This window comes from Anser cygnoides, chromosome Z (assembly GCF_040182565.1).
Source record: "Anser cygnoides isolate HZ-2024a breed goose chromosome Z, Taihu_goose_T2T_genome, whole genome shotgun sequence".
Taxonomy (NCBI): Eukaryota; Metazoa; Chordata; class Aves; order Anseriformes; family Anatidae; genus Anser; species Anser cygnoides.
Genome location: NC_089912.1, coordinates 11,827,983 through 11,845,405, shown reverse-complemented (window position 1 = coordinate 11,845,405; position 17,423 = coordinate 11,827,983). Strand labels below are relative to the sequence as shown.

At 43.1% G+C, this 17,423-nt stretch overlaps 1 protein-coding gene across 1 annotated transcript in view; it reads right to left on the bottom strand.

Annotated features, from left to right (window-relative positions):
- MUSK (muscle associated receptor tyrosine kinase) overlaps window positions 1–16,218 on the bottom strand; it is a 51,607-nt gene extending 35,389 nt beyond the window's left edge. Inside the window, 5 exon segments of the mRNA XM_066988121.1 lie at window positions 5,880–6,021; window positions 6,539–6,666; window positions 8,159–8,310; window positions 11,481–11,607; window positions 15,234–16,218. Of these exon segments, the coding sequence (XP_066844222.1) occupies window positions 5,880–6,021; window positions 6,539–6,666; window positions 8,159–8,310; window positions 11,481–11,607; window positions 15,234–15,312 (628 nt within the window). The 5' untranslated portion in view covers window positions 15,313–16,218.
- Window positions 16,219–17,423: the final 1,205 nt, after the last annotated feature.

Sequence of the window (17,423 nt, the reverse complement as noted above, 5' to 3'; positions counted from 1 at the left end):
TCTTGATTTGTTTCATTTTTGTGCTGTCACATATTGGCACGGGAGAAAGTCAAGTAGGAACATTTCAAAAGAGGGATGAAGGAGACTGCCTGGATAAAGGATCAGTAGCCCTCGATCAATGCCAACTGGAAACTGGAAAGAAGATTAGATCCAAAAATATCATGAAATCTCTGGAGAATCCAATTAGTTTCCTGACAAGCACATTGGATATTCTTGCACTTGTTCTAGCTAACTTTTTTGTTTCTTTCATCCTTTCTCTCCTGACAGATTTAAGATTGTTGATTTCTAGACTTGCCTTTGTGCAATGATGACTTCAAAAACTAAACCTCGTCACACAGTATACTCCAAAACTCCAAAATTCCACGACTCTCTGGTGCCACAGGCTGGAGATCAACATCAACTTCACACAAATCACAAGATGGAGGTGCATCTAAGTCAGTATACAGCCACCAGAGCCACCAATGTGATCTTTCCTTTTACATGACAGTCCAAGAATTTATGACCTTTTCTTTGCTATTCAGGGTATCAAACTAAAAAGGCATCACTGAGCAAACTGGGAATAATGGAGGTTTCACTAGCTGGGTACAACACCTAGAAAGGCACCACAGGAAGGTGAGGAAGGTTGTTCACCTTCAGGAGAAGAAAAAGCTTAAAACATTTTTCTTTTTCTTTTTCTTTTTTTTTTTTCAGAAATTGTGCACACATAGACACACACACACACAAAAAAAAAAATATGCAAGGCTAAAAAGCTAACTGAACCAACATCACCTTCCTGCAAGACCTGAGTTCCACATGCATGCTGCTGTTGGAATGGATGGACACCTCTCCAAAGAGCATTCAACCTTGAATTCAGTTAGTATGTAATCCACCACAACCCTTTGCACATTTTAAAGTCAGTGACACCATTCATTTCTAGAAGATGCTCTTTCCACAGTTGGTGCTATAGAAATAAATTAGTCTGTTACAGAAGCATATGGTTTATATTTTTGCACCTTTTCTATAAACAGCTGTTCCTTCTAAACTGCCAATCATTCATGGTCAACTTTTCAATTTTGTTTTGAAACTTTTGCTGTTAAGAACGGAGACCATGCAGGACAGAAGTCATCTCTACCTATTCATGAAGTGACACTTTGCTTCTCCCAAGGAGAACAGTAAGCATTCTCCTAAACAGAGCAAAAAGCTGCCAGAACACAGAGCCAGATCAACAGGCCTGTAAGTCATCACAAAACGTATAGTTTCCCTGCTGTTTTGCAATACAGGCTTCTTAATTGATGCAGGAATTATATATACTTTGAATAATGGTTATAAGCACCACATCTGAAAAAGATTGCAAGACAGTAAAGCAAAGCCATTCAGAGGAATTTATTCCATGTGTTAATAATATATTATAATATAATAAAAAAATAAAAAAATAAAAAAAATGGACAGCTTCCCTCTCTGTTTGACAAGTGTGCCCAAATGGAAATAATCTCATGCCTCTCACTGGTCGAGAGCTTGTAGCTTTAAATTTATCCTTTCAGTGACACACAATTTATCCACAATGGGTATGGAGAATATCATTGTTACACATGGCAAGCCATGTGGACTGCAGAGGGTGTGCAGTTTTAGGCAGTAAGCCCAGAAGCTGAACCTGATGAGCCCTTGCATAGCTTTTGTTGGACTGGTCCTATTTATGGCCTGGATCAATGTCACAGCAAATACCAATGAAAACTGAAAATTCCTCTTGTTCTGCAGCGTGTTACAGCTGTGCAGTACATGAAGAGAAAACCCATGGACGTCTCACTAATGTTGCCTACCATGCAGACCCCACAGATGTCAAATGCTCAGACGAGGGCCAAGAAATACATTCTTGGCACAGCACGGGAGTCTGTACCCTGCCTTCAGCTTTCATTGACATCAGAGGGAATTTCTGCACTTGAGGACAACTCTCAACATTACTGAAGGCAATAGCTGTTCTCCTATTTATTTCCACAGCAGTGATTGTTAGGTAAATCTGGATGCAACTCCTTAGCTATTTCAGCCAACATCTTGTCAATAAGGTTCATCCTTAGAATATGTGAAGGAACTACAAGCCACATACGCAAGTGAAAACTTCTGTTCTACCACAGCCCTGAATCCTGAATTCATCCAGCAACCTTTCAGCCACAGAATCATTTTATTCATTGGTACAGCAATCAACAGGAAATTTGTATAAATGTTGACCAGTCCTTTGGCAAGCTACTACTTCATTTATATACTGCAGTATATAATTGTTCTTCTACTCTAGGGTTAGCAGAAGTGCTCGTTATCAAAACAGATAATGCAGCGATTAAACTGCTAGTTAGAAAAATGATTAAGTTAGAAAATGAATACGAAACTGCTGGCCAGAAATGCTGTCTCCAGGAAATTAAAAACACATTTTTTGGCAAGTGGCCGAGATGATAATATCACTCCTCTATCTCAGTGGACATGTTACCTCTTGTAGCCACCACCAAATGTACGTGAGCAGCAGGAATTCATCCTCACATGCCAATTTTAACAGGGCCAGCAAACAGCCTGTTGTTCATTTCTTTTGCTTTGCAGAGTGCTGTGGAAGAAGGCTTCCCTGTTCCCCTCCTCCCCTGCCCACTCACTGCTGTCAGCAGCCACCTCCATTGTCATCATGTTTCTGCCCCTAATGGATTTTGCCTTTTAAGGAGAGAAAACATTTCACCATGACTTGTCCAAATACACATGGGTTTGCCCTGAACTTGGAGCAAAGGGAGGGGGAAAAAAAAAATGGTCTGAATGGACAGGCTTTTTCAACCCTTTCAATTAAAATCCTGACCCAGTTCTGGGTATGAAGGCTCATTAACTGATGAGAGTTCACTAGTTCATCACGCGAATGTAGGGGCCTGAAACCCGCCCCAGGAGAGGGAGCAGGCTGCTGGGCTCGGGCAGGGTGCAGAGGACCCTCGCCTCACTCCCACTCCCTGGCTGACATCAGAAACAACCAAGGGATCAGTCCCACTAAGAAAGCTCTTCACTGCCTTCCGTTTTGTGACAAGAGCCACACCAGAAATTTCCCCTAAAATCATTGCTCAAATTATTTACACTTTGCTTTGAAAATAACAAAGCCTTCAAAGTATTTCCACTTTGCTTTAAAAGTAATAAATAGAGGCCAGTATTGTAAAGGTTGAGGAAAGACCACATGGAGAGAAGAACAATCTGGGAAATCAAAATAGCAGCATTTTTCATGCTGTTTTGCCCTGGGCTGCAGAAACCAGCCAAGAAGCAGGACTGCAAGGCACCTCACCAGTGCAAACACGGGGGCCAAGGCTGTCATCAGTTGTTTGAGCTGGTAGACCCAGCGCAGAGGATGTCCTATATGTGAGACTCGCTGTTGTTTCCAGGCACTGCTTCATCAAGTTATTTAAAAGTGTGTCGGACCGTACCTGTCTTCACAGAGTGTGTCTTGCCAAAGCTGGATGCCTCCGCACTTTGAACTAATTGCAGGACTAACGCTGAACTCATTAAAATGGAAGCTCACAACAGAAAATTAGAAACTTCTTTCAGAAATCAGGGCCCACCTGATCTTGATTTAGCTAGGCATAAATATTTGCACAGTTCTTTGAATGGGCATTTGCTTCGGGATTAAATATTCATAGTTAACAAGCCACGTTAGTCATTTTATTTTAATATTAAGCCACACTATGCAGGATGGTAACTCCAGTGAGTGATAACAGCAAGTTTTAAGGAAAACTATTGTAGCACTATTACAGAGAAGCAGAAAACAGCGTGTTTTCCTAAGTTTTATGAAAACAGGGCTCTAATGAATGCTCAGAGAAGGCCGACTAAAGTGTGATTTTCCTGCACTGAGTCATTTTAAACTATTATTGACTTGGATCTATTTTAACATGCTGATGCTAAGGGGGTATAAAGGCAGGAATACTAAAAATAATGATAACCTGGGTGAGCCAGGCTATAAAAGAGGTGTGCAACGGGTTGAGCATGTGTGTGTGCACACGCATGCATACACGGTTACGTGAGTAAGTCTGTATTTTAAATATTCATGAGAGTTGATCTAAAATACCAGGAGGGGAAGAGATCTGTGTACACAGTAAGCTGTAGTCAGGATTATTACCTTAGGATTTTGGGAGCCAAAAAAGTAAAACAAACATGCATCAGTCTAGTTTGGGTGGTAGCCTGAAACAAGGTGTATTATATGGGTGCCCTACCAGAAAAACCAAGGCAAGCCCAGAGAACAGCATTGCTTTGTTAACACAACACATGAAGGGAACATGAAGGGATAGGTTGTACGGGAGCACTGAGCTGCCATTGATTAATTAAGAACTAATCTTTCTCCTTTTAAAAAGAGCACACACAGACTCTCCTTTGCAAGTAGGATATTTGGGGATTAATTTGCCTTTCCTTGAATTAACATTCAACTGTACAATTCTGGAGACAGGGACAAAACAAGGTATCAACCTTCACAGCCTATATTTTGGTGTAGTTCCAGCCCACTTTTAGATTCCCTTACCCAGTCTAGTAGATCCAAGCAACAAAACCCTAGTGCCTGTGGCTCTTCTGCATGGACTGGAGGGGTCTACAAGCATGGCAATGAGCAACTGCCTCAGTCACTTCTTGATTAGTCTTTGGCCACTCCCTCAGCAGTGGAGCCAAAGCAGAACCTAGGTCCAAGGCTTTATTGAGCCACGTCTGAGTACCATCAGCCTGCCTCATCACTCTGAGTTGAGAAGAAACACAGTTCTGAATCTAGATTAGGAACAGCTACCTTCCTGTATTAAGCTATTTAAGGAATTTCTAACATACTTGAAGTCTGTACATGTAAATATTAGAAAAAGAAAGGAAAATGAATGTATTCTTTAGGAAAACAGCACGCCTACAGTAATTTGTAGTCAGATCTAATACACCTGACCCTCCTCCCAGAAGAATGTCAATGGTCCTTTTAGAAACAGGATTGCGCCCTGAATAACCTCTGATAATCTCAGGCCAAATGTAACCATAACAATCTTCTGAAGCTTGTTAGGCAAACAGACCCTTCTCTTCACTTTTTGCAGTACAGATTATTTCATTCTGAAAATGAAACAGAAAAGAGTTCATCTACTGACTCGGTCATTCCTCTTCCCACTCTGCAAAACTTTGCTTAACCCAACTTCTCTTTCAGGATCCAGGAACCTTGAATGCTGCATTGCCTACATTTGGTTGCCCCTGCAGTCCACTGGTCTCAGCACTATGAAACTGGCTATGATTTATACCAGAGAGCAAACACCTTCTGTAAATAAAATAAGGATACTGAGCACGTAAAGACCAGAAACTGAAAAATCAATCTGGTGTTCAGTTTAGCGGGCAGAAAATGTGCAAGTCCTCAAAGAGAACAGCTCTGTTTAGCTGAAGAATCAACCAATTCAGATGGAAAATCAGAGGGAAATTGAAGGGACACACACATAAAGCTGCACCATTTGGAGCTGCAGCTGTCTGCAACCAGGTTTCTTGCAGCCAGTTTCCAGAGCCATCAGCTTCCTACGAGTCCAATCCACAAGCCATAGTATATAACCCACGACAGTTCTGGTGAGACCTTCCGAACAAGAAACAAGCTGGCCTCTTGGAAAACTTCAGTCCAAAGGGAAGATCAGTAGACAGATTTTAGAGTCCCTACTCAGACAAATTTCCCCCCGAGCCACAGCAGCCATAGGCAATGACTCTTTCACCATCAACCAGCAATGGACAAACTTCCTGTTTCTCACTCTTCTTTCCTTTCCTTTCCCTTCTTCTGCCTCTTGAGTCACCCTACAATGTTTTTGTCAACATCAAGCTGGTACTTCAGCTTAATACAAGTTAATTGTGTGTGCTTGCAAGGTCAGCACAAAGAGCTGGATCCTGGCGCAAGCACTACTCACCTTCCACGACCACCGTTGCAGGTTTCGAATAGGCTGTGCCCAGGCTGTTTTTGGCTACGCACCGGTACTGCCCCGCGTCTTCTCTCTGAACATTGTGGATCCTTAAATTCCCTGAATCGAGAACAGCAATGCGAGCATTCTCCTGCCAGAGGAAGAAGGGACCGAGGTGAGAGCTTTACGTACATCCTGTCCACAAACAGCACCAAATGTCCACTTGCAAAGATTAGGCTTACATGCATAAAAATTATTTGTGCTGCCCTGCAACTGAAGAATTTGGGGACAGCTCTTCCTGCTCAGCATTGTCACAATATACTGGCCCATGCTTATTTTTGCAGACCAGTAAATTACAGCATTCATAGAGCCCTCAATCTTAGCCAAGCTGTTCCCTAGATCTTATTTATGAAAATACTCACAAATGTATTTTGCAGCATTTGGCCATGCTTAGTGGTAATAAAAGTAGTGTAAAATATAGACACAGAAAATGTTTTGTTTATAGGCAGAATTATTGTGAACGCAGGCATTTATGAGATGAGCCAAGGATTTTCCAAATGCTTTCTTCCCAGCAAGTAGAATTTGGAAACGCTGCAAGTTATGATAATATTTTATCACCGTACCTTTAGCAAATAGCCAGCAATATTGAAAATTCATTCTCTATTCACCTTTACAATGGTTTCTCCTTTGATCCATGAAACAGAAGGTTTTGGATTTCCCATTGTTGTGCATGGAAGAACAGCCTTTAACCCTTCTATGATTTCCACATTTAGAGGTGGCCGGGTTATTTTTGGTCCTAAAATTTGAAAAGGTAAAAATTAAACTTGAACTGAAGGTACGAGGTACAAGAATAGGTCAAATTCAGAAATGTCAGCAAAATCTCTTATTGCTTTCTCTGTATATTGCTGTAGCTGAAAGACAGACAGGCCTTGGTAGGGCATGAGCTACCTTGAGAAGTAAAAGCTTTCTTAAGTGCAGCATTCAGAGTTTCAGTATATGGACTCAAAAGCACCTATCTTGCATGGGTCATTTGTTTTCAGGAGTGGAGTTTGACAGTCATTTGAATTAGGATCTGGGCTGAAATCCAGATCCAAATAAAAGTATTTCCAATATTGAAGAATGTTTGCATTCCAGGTTTTGACATTTTTTCAGCGTAAACAATGCCTTGTGTGAAAGCTCAGATATGGAGTGAATTAGTTTTGAAATGGTTTTAATTTGACATTGTCTCTAGGTCAACAAGAAGGGCATGTAAACTCAGTTAATGTCCCTAACTGAAGAATTAATGACCATGCCAGTAAAAAGCAGAAAGGATCCTTAGAAAGAAAAAAAATAAAACTCCCTTAAAGTTAATATGGGGCAAATTTAAATTTCTTTTACCCAAAGAGACTGTGCTGGCAGTAAAAAAGATCTCCATCTCCGCATTTTGGGAGATTTGAGTTTTGCTTCCCCGGAGCACTACCATACCAGCAGAAAATCATATTTCAGAGAGCATCACCTGCAGGTGAATGTGGGGCTGAGGGCCTCAGGACTGCCCAGTCTGGAGCATCAGGCTCACAAGCACAAACAAGCCCTTTTATACAAACAGATGTTTTAGCCCTCCTCTGTGGATGGCTCAGCATTTGTGCACATGAGCTCAGTCACATGAGTTCAGCTTGACCAGGCCCAGAGCATGGGCCTTTTGCAAAAGCCAGGCCCCTGCTCTCCAAAGGGGATGATGAGATTTACACCGTGATGCTCCAGACCTTTCAAGACTTCACTTAAGAACATCTGAACAGTGTGCACTCACTTTTACCATCCTTAGCCGTAAATCTGATTAGTGACATCTGATGTCTAAAATTCACAGGGGATTTAAGCAGCGTTGCTACAAAGGGCCAATCTATCAAGCTGTGCTACTTTTATGAAGTTTTGTTCAACGGGTGTTGATCAAAGCTTTTTTTTTTTTTATCCTCTGCTACACAAACAGTTCTTGTGCCATTCAAAGCACCATGGATGGCACATCCCAAAGATATGGTGTGACGTGCCATGTCTCACTCCGGGGCCTGCAGCCACCAAGGCCCACACACAGCCCTACGTGGAAGGTGCGTCACCCTGAGCTCTGCTCAGGCTCTCAGCCGCACCCTCACACTGTGCCTTCCCCTGCCGCCAGCTGTCTCATCCTCATCTTTAGGTGAATTTATATTTTAAGGCACAAGAATTGTGATTTTTCCCCCAAACCATAGGCCGAGCACCACAGTCAGATGATCCTGGGGAGGAGATACCACTGTCAGCTTTGCTGCCTTCCCACTTACGCATCTTCACTTGCAGAGCTCCACAGCTCTGGGCGGCCACGCCGACCCCATTGTCTGCCGTGCAGCAATACACCCCATCGTCGCTGTCCTCCACGCTCAGGATGGTCAGGAGCTGCCCGTTCCTCTGTATGCTGTACCGGGTGTCAAACAGCCTGCGGGGCAGAGCACAGGTGGTGGGGAGAGGGCACTGCACCTGTGTCCAGAGACCGGTGGTGCCACCACAAAGAGCAGTTGGTTGTACCTCCCATTTACAACGTCTAAAGACAAATAAAAGCACTGGAAACATCAAGATGGGGCTTAATATTTGGTTTGGTCCTCACTCAACCACTCAGTTCCTGATGGACACCAGCATGGTGGCAATGCTGCCTCCAGCAGATGCTGGGAAGGTGAGGAGGGCTCACTGTCTGGAATCCTGTCTGGAACAAGAATAACCTTAATCCAGGTGGGTCCTGTTTTAGGTATAACCACCCAAGGAAGGACTGCATATGTAGGAAATGGCTCCGACTGAAGCTTTTTACAGAAATTTTCTTCAGAGTTTTTTGTTTTGTTTTGTTTTGTTTTTTCCACAAAAGGTATGATTTTCTGGCAATATCTTTGTTGTATGTGAAAAAAGAAAGACAGCAACCAAAACCCAAGCATTTTTGTCTCTGTCTTTTTTGTATCTGGGAGCATTTTTGCTTATTTGTTTGGAACTATAGAAGTGTTGTTTTTATGGGGGAAAAAAAAAAGGGGGGGGGGGAAGAAAGAAAGAAATGTACTGAAGAAAAAAATCCATCTAAAGATTAGAGGATGTAAGGATAGCTATAATTTAATGACAGCAGGATTTAACCTGGGGACTTCTGAGAAGTCCGGAAAAGCCTTGAAGTCTGATCAACAAAGGTACGGGATTTTGCAGAGAAATCTACAGATCAAAGACAAATTCTAAATGAGAGTATGCTGTGTGTGCATGTGCATGTTAGAGAGAGAGTAAAGCACAAACGATGAGAAAGCAGAGGACTGCTCTCTGATTTTCATTGCAAAACTGGAAAAATACAGTAAAACGTTACAGGAAGAAAATTTGCATAATATTTCATAAGTTCCTCCACGTTTGACTTTCACACCGTCGCTGTTTTTTGGAAGGACTTTCATGCCATTCACTCCAACAACTAGTAGCAAAATCACTAGAGGACTGTCTCCCAAGCTATCACAAATAAAATTCCTGAAGCCTAAGTATGTCCCCTTTCATCTTTCACTGCTGAAAAACATACACCAGCTACTGCATAGTCTGAATGTGCCACTCGCCATGTTACAGGCTGAGGTCATCCCAGGACACACCAGTCTACTTGCACAAGTTTTGACACCAAAAGGAACATGTAAAGGAGCTTCCAGAAAAATAGTGCTGACAATAGCCTCTGTCCTGGCACTACTCGCATTGAAGCTGAATGTTTACACACTGCATTGTTTTGAAGGTTAGCTGAGCTGTCTGTCCAGGGTGCTTGGACCTTGGCAACAGAAGAAAATTTCATGAGTAAAATAACTATCAGTTATTTATTGCTTGCTGTAGTTGGCCCCTTTGAAGTCTGACACATACACACACATAAATATATTTATACTTTTTTCCAGAAAAAAAAAAAAAGTCCACTGATCCGATCTTTTTCTATTGTGAAATACTTTCATCCACGTTTCTGGAAAATAACAGAGATAGTCTTAGCTCAGATATTTCCTTGTCTTTGGCCCTAGCTTGTGTATTCACTAGCACCAACTATTAACTCCAGCAGAGATTTGGGAAAGTGATGTTGTTGTTGCTATTCATGTTGCTTCAGAACGGTGTCTCAAATGTGGGAAAGCAATGAAGCAGCCGAGCTCTCCAGGAGAGCTTTTTTGATTGGTATTTTCCTATTCAGTCATTGTGTCTCAGAGAAAATAGGATGGATTTAGAAAGGTGTGTTGGGCTTCTGGAAGTGCAGACTGGGGCAAAAATTATCATTTTTTCATATGATCCTACAACAGCAGAGTGAAATTTTAAAGACCATGGGGTTAAAAAGGCATGTCATCTCCATGGTCCTGCATGAATGGCTTCCTCTGCCAGTTCGGATTTTCAGGCATGGCGTCATGAATGGGAAAGGAATTTGGAGGAACGTGACCTAATGTGGAAATAACATCTGTGGAAACTTGGACTTCCACCCTACATCAAAAGTGTTAGGAACAGGGTTTTGATGAGGTTCTGTTGCAGGCAATAAATCAGATTTCTGAAGGCAATACATGTAGAAATCTGTTTGTTTTTTTCTTATTCTAAAATGGGCTTCCTAGCAGTAAAACCTCTTCCTGCTGATGGCTTGTTTGGAGTCTCCTGAACCAATAGCTGAAGGGTGCTTTTGATCTGCAGCCCCAACAGCAGGAACCATACTGAAGGTGACTATCTGCGTAACATGGAGGTCAGCCTTGGAGAACAGAACTGTGTTATGTAGAGATCGTTCTGTAATTTTCCATTACAGAGACAGTCACTAACAGCAGTCAAGAAGGAGAAACTGATGTGGAGCCATCTGGCAGATACGAATTGGTTTCAGAGTTGGAAGACTGGGTGCAGTTTGCTTTGCATGGACCTGTCTTCAGCAACAGGGCTATAGCAATGGTAGTAACTTCCATAACATGTTTCCAAGGCTGCCTTTTTCAGAGGCACTTCAATGCCTGGACATTAACATCTGGCAGTTCACAACACAGAGATGCAGAAGCAAAGAATGGCATGATACAACCTCCTTTGTGCAGTTTCCAAGTGCACTGCAGACACTCAGGCAGCAAGTCTGGCAATGATGCTCCATTTAAATATTATACAGCATCCTTTGTAAAGGAGCAAACTGAGGAACAGAGAGAGAATTGCACCATGAGAAGCTGAAGAACAAATTCCTTGCATTGCTCACAGCAGAAACCATCTCCAACTCAAATTGTGAAACTGCAAAGGACAGATACTTCAAACATAACCAGAGCTGAGATTCAGAGAAAATTCAAGGCTGCATAGTACTGTTATCGATGCAGATACAGTGACAACAAGCCCACATGGCCAAGAAAATGGCTTTTCACATTCACTTTAAGAAAGCACGTAGCACAGCAAGAACTTGGGCTCCCTGCCCTGAGCACTGACAGCAGATTTCTCATTCTGTTATTGCCAACCACATGTCTAAGCAGTCCCAAAAGTGCTCTTATCACTCCTTAAGAAACAAAGATTCACTAACAATTACAGACCTCTTCCCCACCGCAGACCCACCTCCAAACGCCACCTTTGTCATGAAAAAAAGCACCACATGTTTTGGAAGGAGACCCTGGGGCAGGCCAGGTGGCTCCCTACCTGATGGGAATGCTGTTGCGCGTCCACGTGATCTCTGGCTCTGGGTACGACTCCACCACACACACGAACTTGGCAACATCCTCCACCAGCGCGTCCACAGTTTCCAGAGGAGTGCTGATAAAGGGGGCTGCACAAAGGATAAGAAAATATGAAAACCTCCCAGTGACCCCAGAGGGAGGTGGCCAAGGCAGAGGTGTCCCTGCAGGTCACCAGATGGCTCCTTGCTTCATGCACCCTCCACATACTTGCTGTAACTGAGGTCCCCCTGCATTTGTTACCTGCAGTCTGCTGTCATTGACCGCAGGCTTTGCATTTTCCCCTCTGCTTTCTCCACAGGGCACAAGACAGAACAGCCTGGTATACAAGACAGGAGTTTTTCCAAAACCAGACTCCTAAAGGCCCATCAGCTCTTCCAGATATATGGCATGACTACTGCACATCCTGTCTTTTTCTCACCTTTTCTAACCAAGTAGCACCAGGGTTAAAAGTGCAATAGCTGTGTCTGACACTTATTATTGCAGATCTCTCATCATGCATTATTTGAATGTATCTTTAGAAACATTTTCCATCACCCTGATAGAAGTCCCTAAGCAGGACTGGAAAGGATCAAAGGTTATGCCTAGTGAATCACTCTTCCTGCGCATGGTATGCATTGCAGCCTTTGCATCCCAGGACACATGAATGACTTCTAATGTATGGCTGCAAGGGACATACATCTAATATTTGTTGGGCTGGATTTCATTGACAGCTGTGCTGACATGAACTAGTTTCATACCATGTTCCTGAAACACCACCTTGCAAATGCTCAGCGGATGCAAGAATCTTCCTGTTCCTTTCTTCCTGTAGCAGTATCTGGCATACAGTCTGTTTTTTTCACAGGAAAATCCTTCCCATACTGTATCTGCTGACTCTCCTCAGTATAACAAGATTTAGGTACAGAAAAAAAAAAAATTAACCTTCCTCCTAAAAAAATGGTTAAATAAAAGGCACTCCAGTATAAGTAAATAATAATAGAAAGCATTTACCTTAATTCTTTTTTACTTTACATGGGGGTAAAATTAGAATGTCATTGGTGTTCATCTGGAATGAAGCTAGGGCAAGAAAGGATGGACTTCCACTAACAGGTTTATGCAAAAGTCCTGACACTTTTGAACTGTCATTAGAACAAACCTGTCTCAATAACATTTCTGGATTATATGACTTCAGATTGCGTAGCTGGTAATTGCTGTACCTATACAGAAAGATCTTAAAGCTACAGTTAACGTAGCACTAAAGATTATACTATCTAAATGTTAATTAAAACTCATCCCTGTCAGATTCACTGTTTGAGATCACTGCCTCAAATTGTAACAGGCTGCAATTTATTGGGTCATTTTAGGTCATACTAGATAGAAGTAGTGTCTATATAGCATCCCAGCTGAATCCCACTCTAGCAAAAGCAAGTGGAAGATTTTCAGAAAGCCTAAATTTTCCTGTTACTGGAAGCTGTTTTAGGAGAATAACTTCCACCGATGGTTATCCTGTCTACTTCAAAGGAGATGTTGTTATTTCATGACGGAGTTTATGAGGTTTTGGTGGAATTAAGCCTGACTGAAATGAAGTTTTATGATCTAATTTTATATTGTATGTTTTTATTGCTGTTGTCCACATGCCTTGATCTCAGGAATGATGCTTTTTTAACCCTGAGAAATGTAAGTTCTTACATTAACTAAAATTCAAAGCATCCAGTTTTATAATTGCATTGTCACAATGAGAATGGCCACTTGATGAATAAAAAAGTTGGATATGCACTGTTCACAATCCTTTAACACCTATAGTAAAAAACAGAAAAGGAACATTGTTTTACACCTACCACCCTAAACTCTATGGCCTTGAAGAATGACCATGATAACAACAGCAGCGTGCAATCTTCTCATTTGATCTTTTCGTTTCCTATACTAAAATTAAAATGTGGGGCCAGCAGGGAAGGTGAATGCGGTACTCCTTTCACTTTGTGAGATGAAAGTGGGACAGAAACCCAAAAGTCGTGTGGTGTATCTTCAGGGTGTAGTAAGCGGTGGAGCGCACCGCCATTTTGTCAACAAGCGGCAAGAGGGCCCCAAAATGGCCGAGGTGGTGCCTCCTTACAAGAAGCGTCAGAAAAGCTCTGGCATGGTACTGGCATCGCTCTGAGTTTTCTCAGGAGAGCAGTCAAAACTTATGACGCCTTTATAACCAGATTTTAATGCAGGGAAATAAAATAAAAACAGTACAATATATATTTATCAGTATATAGAAATGGCCCCTGACCTTTCCGTGTGCGTGCTTTGGGGCTCTCTGACATTTTTAGGTAGCCATGTGGGATTAGATAACACTGAAAATCAATTAAGCTATACATCTGCAAAGCCATTCAGGTGCCGTTTTTCTGGATGTCAGCTGTAGTTACCCAAGATAGCAAAATGAACCAAAGGGCAGTCACAGGGCCTGTGGGAAAGCCAAATCCCACATTGCCTCCCACCCACCAGAAGCCACCAGGTTATTTGGTTTGGTGTTTGAATTCACACTTTTAAAAACAAGAGACGCTGAGCCAACGAAGTGGAACAGAAAACAGAGCCTCCCCTGCAGCGTCACAGGCTTCTCTGGCCTACAACCACCCTCAGAGGTGCTTCCAGCTCAGACGTACTGCAGGGCCTCTGTAGGGTACCTCTGGGCTGCACTCACACACGCAGCCTCTCTCCAGGGACGTGGCAATGCAGCTGCCCGTGATGTTTTAGGAACAGATGCCTATCTCCTCGCTGCACTGTGCCACCAGGGTAGGAAGCAATCACCTCCCTGTTTGGTTTTCTTGTCCCTCCGGTCCCATGCTACCAGCACTTTGAAAAAGAGCAGGGTACACCAATGTACATTACTGTCTTAGCAAAAGGCTGATATTTTAATTTCAAAAGCTTTTCTTAAAAAGAAGTATTTTTCCCCCGTTTTTGAAAGGCCAACCTGACTTCCAGCTTTAAGAATACACCTGGGTGAGAGCAGCAACGGGGGCCTAACTGGTAACTAACAGTGTCTTCCATGAGGTTGGTTTTTTTTTTGCTTTTTTTTTTTCCTGAAGCTGGACATTTTCTGGCATGCTCTAAATGTCTCCTGACAATCAATGTGCAATCAATCCCTTTGTCCACAGGGTTACCAGACAGCAAATCCAGAAAACCAGTGTTCCCATTTGTACCTCAGGGACTTTTCTGAGCAGATTGTTTTTCATTTCATGCATTGGCTAAAGGTATGTGTGTGCATGTCTGTGCAGGAGAGAAACTAGGTGTAGTAATGCCCTGCTGCATGCAACAGATAAGTCGCTTATTTGTATTTATATGCATACCCTATACAGACCTTAAAGCATCATCTTCAAGCTGTGTACCCCCACAGGCAGACACAGGCAAGCGGGACAGCACCAGCCTTGGTCTCAGCAGCACTGCATCCCCCCAGCAGTGGAAACCTGTGAGCCAACACAGGACACGTCCATCCCACCCACACTGAACCCAAAGCTCTCCACTGTCCATTTCAACAGGTCTCGCTGCTATTCCTCAGCAATCAGTGCGAGACACAAATTATTCTCCCCGCTATCCAAAAAGCATCCAAGTGACCATCAGACAGACAAAGCCAAAAACAGAATATTTTTGCCCATTTTGGGGAACACCACCCACCCCACCGTTGCCAGAGATGCCTTCCCCTTTGCAAAACCTCCTTCAGCAGGAGCAGAGCAGGGTGTAAACCCTCCCAGCAAACCTTTCTGAAGCGTCTCGGCCAGGCTGAGGGCTGCCAGCGTGAGGACGTGCCCAAGGGGCACCACCAGCAGGTCTTTCATCCTTGGTCCGGAGAGTGCCCGGCGCTGTCAGGCCAGGCGAGCAGAGCTCCCCAGCAGCATTTCGGACGGCGGTACGCGAGCCGCGCTCCCCCGCTAATGACGGAGCGGAGTCTGTGACTCTAAGTATAATCAGGAATTCTCCGTCCCGGCAGCAGTGATGGACATGGCCAGCTGGTGCGTATCCACTTTGGGCAGCGTGGAAACGTGGGGCTCGTGAAACAAGAGAAAGCAAATCCCTCCTGAATTCCTTCTAAGCAAACAGTGAGGAGTACAATGGGCAAGCACACTTCCAGGGCCATACACGGCCTCAGCGCTGTAAAATAAGCAAGCCTTTCGTTCAGTGCCATGCAAATGCAGTGGCAGAAAAATTGCTTTCCATGGGGTCTTTCTTCGGCTTTGTCCCCCTCTTTTTCACTTTTACCTCCTCTCTCTCTCTCACACGTGCTCCCTCTGTCTTATTATAACCCTTTCATGATTCGCTGCAATATACCACCTGTTGCCCTGCTGATGGCATTTCTTTTCTTAACAGATATCTTTGCTGCAGCGGGAGAGGTTGGCATCAGGGAGCTGGAAGAGCCCTCCTTTGCCAAGGCAGTTGTCCACATTTTGGAGCTGCTGCAGAGCACTGGGAAAGCAGATCCTTGTCCTGAAACAGATTAAAACATGGCAATAGCCACAGAAGGAATGGTATTTGTACCCTGAGGGGAAAGGAGTATTCGACTTCAACATCAGCAACTGCCCAGGGGATTTGGGCACAGGCAGAGGCATTGCTGGAAGAAAATACACAAGTTGGCCCCTGGTGTTTTTAATCCCTCAGAAATACCTTTGTATCCATCTCTGTTTTAAGTGAAAGACTGAGAGTCAGAGCTTATTTTCTAGGAGGGTTCAGAGGAGCATTAGTCTTGAGGAGATCTCCTCACTAACTCAGTCTTGCCTGTTCCTATCCCACCAGCATACATCATATGATCTTTTTTTAAAATGTCAAGTCTTTTGTGGTCCCTCTTTTTCCTCTGTAAATATTTATAAGAATAGCATTTGCAATCAGTCTTATCCATGTAGAAAGGCTGATGTGGGGGCAACATCTGCATGAGGAGAAGAGAAAAAGATGAATAATTAGCTAGGGAGAATCTAATTGATGATGATGCCCTGGGAACATGACTCCAGATACTTTTCATCATGTTATCAGCAGAGCGGATGTGAGCTTGGCTCTGCAAAGCACTAAAAGGCCTCATTTGAGGAAAGGGAATGTGCAGTCATAACATATCACAGTGAAAGGTGCTTTGAGATCTGTGGAATTTCCTTTACTTGCTGAACCCCTCTGTTTTAACCACCTACTAGCAGTCATTTCTGCAAAGAGCATGCACAGCTCAGAGATGTCCCCTCAGTAGAGCAAATGAATAAGGCTGGCAAGAGATAAAGGTGTGTGAATCCCAGCGGTTCAATATCGCGTGATAATGGCAATGTTAATTTGGGGGCATGCAGTGGATGATTAAGAACAAGGATCCCCAGACAAGCACACCTCTGAGCTTGAATAACAGCAGAAGCAGTTGATGAACATGTGTTACAGATCTTCCAGGAATTTTGGAGCTAGCAACAACAACAAAGCAAAACAACAAGACAGCAATGAAACAACAATCCTACACAGAAAACAGAGAAATCTTGACTTATGGCTGAACTTACAAACATTTCTTTCACTTTCTTTAAGTCCAGTCGCATCCAATTCATCTGCTCCATAGAAATGCACATAGAAATGCAACCTTTTTTTTTTTTTTTTTTGGTAAAGTTTTCTCCATGGAGGGAATTGACCAAGGACCTCTACATCACCGATTCCTGCTGGGCTGTGTTACAAGAACTTTGAAACTGCACCATCCTCTACAAGCCCAAGAATTAGTCTTTGCCTTTTACTGGCTAATTACAGCATTTAGAAATGACATTGGCAGCAGTGGCTGTTACATATCAATACAAATTGCTGCTAACCTCTCATTTCCTCTGCTTTTTAATTTGTTATAAAGGACTCCAGAGAGCTGAGCTGCTCTAAACTGAAAGGGTGTGCATTTACATTGTAAATGTGAGCAGAGAGGATACACTTGTGCAGGGTGGAGTTATTTTGT